The following is a 7,648-nucleotide window of genomic DNA, read 5'->3' on the forward strand; positions in this document are numbered from 1 at the left end:
GCTCGCTTTCTCCCTTTTATTCAACCCTGCACCCCAGCCCACAGAACGGCTCCACCCACATTTAGGGTGAATCTTCCCATATCATTTAACCCAGTTTAGAAATTCCCTCATAGCCAGGCCAAGAGGTGTGTCTCCTAGATGAGTCTAGCTCTTGTATATTAGTCATCTCAGGAGATGTGATTCAGATCCTCGGGGCTGGACATAAACCTGACTTTTAGATTCTTACGGAAGTGTTGCTGACCACTGTCGGGCAGGATAAAGCCACCCTCGAAAGCTATCTGTAGTAGTGCCACACAAGACTAACGATGGAGCCTCCCTGGGAGGGGCCCGGGCGGGGAGGACCGGCTCACCAACTGATGATCTGGTTACTATGGGATGCACGTAGGACCTGTCGCCCAGTAATCGGCACAAGCTCCAGGGCTCTCAGCCTAGGGAGCATCAGAGAGGCATTTAGGGAGTAGCCTGAGCTCCTGACACCTAGGGCGGAGGTCTTAGTGTCCAGGTACTCTTCATACCTGTGTGTTTCACTCTGTGCGTTAACATGTAAGAGGCTGCCGCTCCCCCTGAGGAATGACATCCCGGCATATCTATGGGACGAATGTAGAAAAGCTACTTCTTCTTTACCTGGAAGACTTTTGATCTGTTCCAGAAATGACTTTTAATCTTCTTTGCCTGGAAGACTTTTAATCTGTTCCACTGCTAAGCCAGCGGCAGATAGGAGGCTGTGGGGTTACGCGGGGTCTTTTCATGCCTCCGGTCAAGCCTGTCAGCCGGGAAGCAGCCGGCCAAGCTGGCAAACCTTGTAAGGCAGTGCCCTCACCTGATGCTTCCCAGCCACTCACAGGCGAGGGTGCTGTCAGCTTTGGGCCTACAGCTTGGAGAAGTTTGTAGAAGAGCAGGAGGTTCAAAATGAGCTCCTCTTCATTGGCGCCAGAATGCCTAACCTGATCTTCTCCCTCTGTGGCAGGAGATCTTACAAGCCTTTGATGCCTACAAGGCCTTAATGGTCTCCGTCAGCGTGGGAAGCAAGGAGTCTCTGCCCACTGAGGGCGCCGAATCCTCAGAGCTCCAAAGCCGGCTCCGTCAGCTGAGCCTGCGCTGGGAAGCAGTCCAGGGCGTGGTGGACAGCTGGAAAGGGGACTTACGACAGTCGCTCATGCAGTGCCAGGTATGCTGACTCAGGCCAGGGCCCTGTCCTCTGTAGCAGCCAGGCCCGTGTGGTGAGACCAGTAGATATTTTTACTGTCCTCAGGGGGCTTTAGTGAAGCCAAATGTGGCTTGAGTTAGGGACCACAAAATCACCCTCATAACATCTAATGACGACCCAGGGCTCGCTGGAGATCTCCTGGCCTGTTTCCAGGACCCAGCCCACCCTGGGAGTAAGGATTGCTGCAAACATGCCCACAGGTTGAGAACACTGCCCCTTGCTGTCCTTTTAAGATTTATTTTTATTTAGTTATTACAGAGAGAGGGAGAGAAAGAAAGAGGGAAAGAGGGAGAATGGGTATGCCAGGGCCTCTAGCCACTGCTAATGAACTCCAGACGCATGCGCCCCCCCCACGTGAGTCTGGCTTACGTGGGACCTGGAGAATCGAACCTGGGTCCTTAGGCTTCACAGGCAAGCGCCCTAACCACTAAACCATCTCTCCAGCCCCTTTGCCATACCTTACTTGGAGTGATCCAGAGTGCTGGCCCCAGAACAAAGGAGCGCTGGAACGTTTGGGACAAATTGCTAAACCTTCCAGACCTTAGTGTTCCTATCTGAAACATGGGAATCGTTGGAATACCTGACTCCCAGGGTCCGTTTTAGAACTAACCAAGGTGTTGTGGGTGATGCTGCCCCGAGCCTGACCCACATGCGTGCCCAGCACACGTTAGCTGTGAGTCTGGTCTCGGAAACACAAGCCCTCCACCACCTGTCTTTTGGTCCCTTAACGACCAACTCCAGCAAATGGGTCAAGTAGCGTGTATGGTCTTCGCATGTGAAATCGGTGGGAGCAACCTGAAACCCCTCATTTCTTTTTTGTAAAACTTTTTTTTTTTTTAATTTGAGAGAGTGAGAAAGAGGAAGAGAGAGAGAATGGGGGCACCAGGGCCTCCAACCGTTGCAAACAAACTCCAGACGCATGTGCCACCTTGTGCAGCTGGCTTATGTGGATTCTGGGGAATCAAATCTGAGTCCTTTGGCCTTGCAGGCAGGCACCTTCACCACTAAGCCAACCCTCCCCCCCCCGCAAGCCCTGAAACCCCTCCTTTCTATAGCAGTTTACATCTGATGCCTACCAGGCCTCTGCCAATCACACTCGCTCTCCTTCCCGCATTCTTTCCTTTGCCGTCAAAATCTGCTTCTTGTACTCAGTAGCTAACATGAGAAGGGTGTCTGTGGTGCATCCGAAGCAGCAAGCCACCCCGCAGCAGCCCAAGAGCGATGCTCTGACGCACATTGTTTTTGAAGGACTTCCACCGGTGCTGTCAGGACCTGCTCCTGTGGCTAGTGGGCGCTGAGAACCGGAGGCGGAAGGCGCACGTCGCCCACCCGGAAGCAGACCGCCAGGCCCTCCTGAAGTGTCAGAGGGAACTAATGGTAAGTCTCCTCCTGGCTTCTGGCCACTGTGGGCTTCTCAGCAGCTTCGCCAGTGTTCTGGGTACTTGCGGGAAGTGGGGGTGTCGGTGCTTACGGTAACCTGGGATGCTCAAAGCCTTGAAGTGCTTTTCCCTCGTGAATTTCCCTTGTGAGTACAGTCATCCCCGGCTATCCGTGAAAGATTAGCTCCAGAGTCCTGCATACCCCCCCCCCTGCATATTTTTGGATGCTCAGGTCCCTTAGGTAAAATGCACATGTTTGCATACAGCCTACCCAAATCTGCTGTGGAAACAGCCATTGTAGCATTATTTCTAGAGAATAACACAAAGTCTTTGCATTCAGAGCAGCTGGAATTTGTCATCCTGAATATTTCTGACCTGTGGATGCAAGATACAGAGGACCAACTATACTGATCCTTTACGGGCTGGGGTTAGGGTATGTGCTACATGTTTTCTGCAGTCACAATAGAAACATCTTACTCCTGGAAGCAAGTTTTGTTCGCATCTATTTATCTCGCTAGGCAGCCAAGGCAAGACCTGTATATTCACATTTGTATTCAGGGTGACGTTTTTGTTCCTAAATTTATATGAGTTGATTTTCAGTATTTTTAAATTGCTGGACCATCCATTGCTTTCAAAAAGAAAAAAAGAAAAAAATCACACTGAAACCTTTATAAAGCTTTGCTTCCTACAAGGCAGTGCCCATTAAAACTTTCTGCAGTGACGGGATGATTGTTTTGTCTCTGCACTGTCCAGTAGGACAGCCACAAACCACAGGTAGCTATTAAGTACTTGAAATATGACCGACCGAAACCAAACTTCCCATTATGATTTAAATTGAAACATTCACATGTGTCTTATGGCTCCTATATTGTCCAGCAAGGTAGCTGCCCTTGACAGTTAAAGGTGAGGCCTGACTGTCCTCTGAAAGGCTAGGCAGAATGCTTAAGCCACTGCTTCTTGGCGTCCCCTAGTGGAGGAGGACTGCTCTCCCCACACCACCCCTCGCCTCTTTCCTCTGATTCTTCCACCATCGTTATTATCTTCAGGTGGGGAGCATCCTGTTTCCTTTCTGAACAGGGCCACATTGATCATGGCAGCACTGGGCCATGGAAGGTTCTGGAGTGGAGTGGCATGCAGCATTCATCTCAGAACTAAGAAGGCCCCATCCAGCCACACTAACTTCCCTCTGGACAATTGTTTGACACCCCACACACACACTTTTTTTTTTTTTTTTTTAACTTCCAGCAACTGGAAAAGGAGCTGGTGGACCACCAGCCCCAGGTCACCTCCTTGAAGGAGATTTCCTCCAGCCTTCTCGTTAAGGGGCATGGGGAAGACTACATCGAGGCTGAAGAGAAGGTCCACGTGATCGAGAAGAAACTCAAGCAGTTACGTGAGCAAGTGGCTCAAGACTTGAGGGCCTTGCAGGGCAGCCAGGTGAGTCCACTTGAGGCTTTTCTGGGTCGAGAGGTCACAGTAGTGGCAAACAGGAAGACAGAGTCCCAGCCTTGCTGTGACAGAAGGGACTGTGAAGCAAGGGGCAGGTGGCCTGTGTGGACCTTTTCTGTGCAGCTCTACAAAATGAGTCACATAAGCTTTCTAATGTATTCTGTCTTTTGAAGAAGAGAGGTTATAAGAGTACCTACTGATTTACTATGTTGGGGTGATGCAGAACAAGTTGAACTGTCCTGTCATTTCTGCCTCCCCTCTGTGCGAGCCTTCTCATGACACAGTTCACGTTCTCTTCACTGTCCTGTCCCTCCCCTGACCACTCTTGCCTTTCTACTCTTGTAAATGCAAGGCAATGCAGAACAAAGGCAATTCCAGACTGAGGCTTCCCTCAGCTGGGCGGGGACCCTTCATTCCAGAGCTGGCATTTCCTCCCGTACTCTCAGGCTAGCTAATCTTGATAGCCCCACAGCCCATCACTGACGTGTGCCGAGCTCACTGTGCAGTGGAGTTATGGGTTTCTACTAGTACAGGTGGTTGGCCTTTCCATGACTAATTTGCTTTTTGTCCAAGGGAGGGAGCAGTCAGATCCCCACCTTCCAGAAAGATGTAAGGTAGTGGAGAGGTGAATTGCTCCTGGACTCTATGAAACACGTTTCTGTTCTCCTGAGACTACCTAGAACCTCTGTTGAACTGTTGGGGGTGTGCCTTTCAGAACCCAGATCCGTCTCTGCTCAGCTTCAGTGACGAAGACTCAGGGGAACAGCCTCTAGTAGCCTCCAGGCCAGTGGCCCATATGAAGGTGAGAACCATTGCTTTCTATGATATTCACACGGGGTACTTGTAAAAGTCACTAAGATGGAAGGAAACTTGGGACTCCAAGACCCTGTTCTTCAACCTGTGGATCAAGGGAGACTCTTACTCCAGAAATAAATGTTCTTTAAAGACTTAACTCGGAGCCAGGTGTGGTGGCACACGCCTTTAATCCCAGCACTTGGGAGGCCAGAGGTAGGAGGATTGCCATGAGTTCGAGGCCACCCTGAGACTCCATAGTGAAGTCCAGGCCAGCCTGGGCCAGAGTGAAATCCTACCTTGAAAAAACAAACAAACAAAGACTTGACTAGGAGCCGGGTGAGGTGGTGCATGCCTTTAATCCCAGCAGCACTCGGGAGGCAGAGGTAGAAAGATGCAAAGCCACCCTGAGACTTCATAGTGAATTCCAGGTCCGCCTCAGCTAGAGCGAGACCCTACCTCAAAAAAACAAAAAAGAGGGCTGGAGGGATGGCTTAGCGGTTAGGGCGTTTGCCTGTAAAGCCCAAGGACCCAGGTTGGATTCCCTAGGACTTACGTCAGCCAGATGCACAAGGGGGGTACATGCATCTGGAGTTCATTTGCAGTGGCTGGAGGCCCTGTTCTCTCTTTCTCTGGCAAATAAATAAAAATAAAAAAGGCTTTCTCTTGTCAGGTACTTGTGAAAATGAGGACCTCTATTAAAGGGATTTCCTGGTTTCTCAATTAATTCAGATCAACAAACTGGGATAGGAAACACCTGGTGGTTGAACAAACCCAGTTGTTTCCTACCTTATCACACACGTGTAACTCTAATCCCAGAAGTGCGGCAGGTGGGCAGCTAACCTGGGGAAGGGCACGTTTCATCCCTGGCTTCTTTCTTGCAGCAGTTTGGAGCAGAGAGAACTACAGACGATGAGAACGAGACAGACAGCAGGTAATGGCGTTATAGTCACCACAGTAACCGCTCCCCCCCCCCCCGCACCGTGTCCCAGTATTATTACATCAGCCTTGCCCCTGCTATGAGGGTCTCTTGTCTTTCACCTGGGAAAGGTGGGGGCTCCTCTTCCAAACGTGAACCCCAACTTTCAGCACCATTCGAATCTGAGGCACCCACATTCCTGGATTTCTTATATATAAATACATTTTTTAATATTTTTACTTATTTGAAAGAGAGAGCGTGGATGCTCCAGGGCCTCCAGCTGCTACAAATGAACTCCAGACGCACACACCCTCCCTTGTGCATCTATCTGGCTTACGTGGGTCCTAGGGAATCGAGCCTGGGTCCTTTGGTTTCACAGGCAAGCGCCTTACCCGCCTAGCCACCTCTCCAGCTCCAGAATCCTGATTGCTTTCTTGCCATAGCCAATGGCCAGGTCATATGTGGGTGAGTGTGGCCTCTAAACCCTCCTGATGGGCTCTCCACCCCGTCTGTTGGCAGGGCGCCCAGCACTGGCAGCTCGCAGCCCCGGCCCCGGCGCTCCTTCCTCTCACGGGTGTTCAGGGCAGCGTTGCCCCTCCAGCTGCTCCTGCTCCTGCTGCTACTCCTGGCCTGCCTGCTGCCCTCCTCCGAAGAGGACTACAGCTGTACCCAGGCCAACAACTTCGCCCGCTCCTTCTACCCCATGCTGCGATACACCAACGGTCCGCCCCCCACCTAGACGGCTCTGTCAGCCCCATGCCACCAGCCCCGTGATCACGAGTGCCCAGCTCGCGGTGCCACACCCCATCTGTGAGCGACTCTTGGCCTTGACAAGGTCCAGGGGCCTACCACAGATGACCTCCCTCGGGTCCTTGTCCAGATGGACTCCAGGGGCCCAGGACAACTCTCAAAAGAAGTTCTTCCTGTGGGAACAGGAAGCAGGTACAGCCACTGCCTCGCCTCTAGACAAAGCTAGCAGACTGGTTGAAAGAACTCTGGGAAGGGGAGCTTCCTGAAGAGCCACGCACTTTGTGAATTCTGACTTAATTGTGAAACAGCGTTATTGCCATGTCGACAACACTGTCCACCAGCAGTGGTGTTCAGCACATATACTGAGACGCAAGAGGAGTCCCACCTTAGAAACGGTTCGGAAACTCACTCACACCCCGAGCTGATGGAGCAAGACAGACATTTGGCCGTCTAGAATGAGTTTTCCTCTGGTCAGCTAGCTAGCTGAGCTCCCAGTTACAAACCAAATGTTCTGTTCAGTACCTAGGTCAGCTCTTTTATATTGCTTTACATTTTTAAAGAAATTTTATTGCATGGATGTGGGTATTTGTGCATATTTTTTAACAACGCTGAATCTGTATGAATAATGTAAACTTTTGATTTTTTCATTTAAAAAAAAAAAAGGATTTTAGCTCAAGCTTTTGACTAATGTACAGTAAATGCCAAACTACAGACTTGATGGGGATGTTTTTGTAAGTTAATTTTATAAGATTTTTTCACACTTAAAGAGATGTTTCAGGTCTGGTTGAACTGTTTGGCCACCAGGGTTTGGTACAGAAACTTGAAGCTGTTTGTGGTATGTGCAACTCAGATGTTTCTCATTAAAAAGAAAAAAAATTGGCAAACTCTTATCCTGGATTCTGTTAGAAGCAGGTCAGCAGCACACTTAGGCTTTCATAGAACAAAAAGCATTTTAAAGTATACTTTGGAGAGAGAGCTTAGCGGTTAAGACACTTGCCTGTGAAGCCTAAGGATCCATGTTTGACTCTCCAGATCCCACATGAGCCAGATGCACAAGATGATGCAAGTGCACAGGGTTGTACATGCACACAAGGTGGCGCACACATCTGGAGGTCATTTGCAGTGGCTGGAGGCCCTGGCATGCCAAGTTTC

At 50.2% G+C, this 7,648-nt stretch overlaps 1 protein-coding gene across 7 annotated transcripts in view; it reads left to right on the forward strand.

The window, feature by feature from the left end:
* Window positions 1-7,380, forward strand: part of Syne2 (spectrin repeat containing nuclear envelope protein 2) — a 392,771-nt gene extending 385,391 nt beyond the window's left edge. For 5 of the 7 annotated variants that reach the window (XM_045155524.1, XM_045155527.1, XM_045155525.1 and 2 more), the window contains 6 exons: window positions 968-1,168; window positions 2,456-2,584; window positions 3,832-4,023; window positions 4,751-4,837; window positions 5,712-5,761; window positions 6,266-7,380. In XM_045155524.1, the coding sequence (XP_045011459.1) occupies window positions 968-1,168; window positions 2,456-2,584; window positions 3,832-4,023; window positions 4,751-4,837; window positions 5,712-5,761; window positions 6,266-6,485 (879 nt within the window). In that variant the 3' untranslated portion in view covers window positions 6,486-7,380. The remainder of the gene's footprint in view (window positions 1-967; window positions 1,169-2,455; window positions 2,585-3,831; window positions 4,024-4,750; window positions 4,838-5,711; window positions 5,762-6,265) is intronic. The other 2 variants (XM_045155526.1, XM_045155528.1) reach the window with 1 other exon arrangement.
* Window positions 7,381-7,648: the final 268 nt, after the last annotated feature.

The sequence above is a fragment of the Jaculus jaculus genome, chromosome 7, assembly GCF_020740685.1.
Source record: "Jaculus jaculus isolate mJacJac1 chromosome 7, mJacJac1.mat.Y.cur, whole genome shotgun sequence".
In the NCBI taxonomy this organism is placed as follows: Eukaryota; Metazoa; Chordata; class Mammalia; order Rodentia; family Dipodidae; genus Jaculus; species Jaculus jaculus.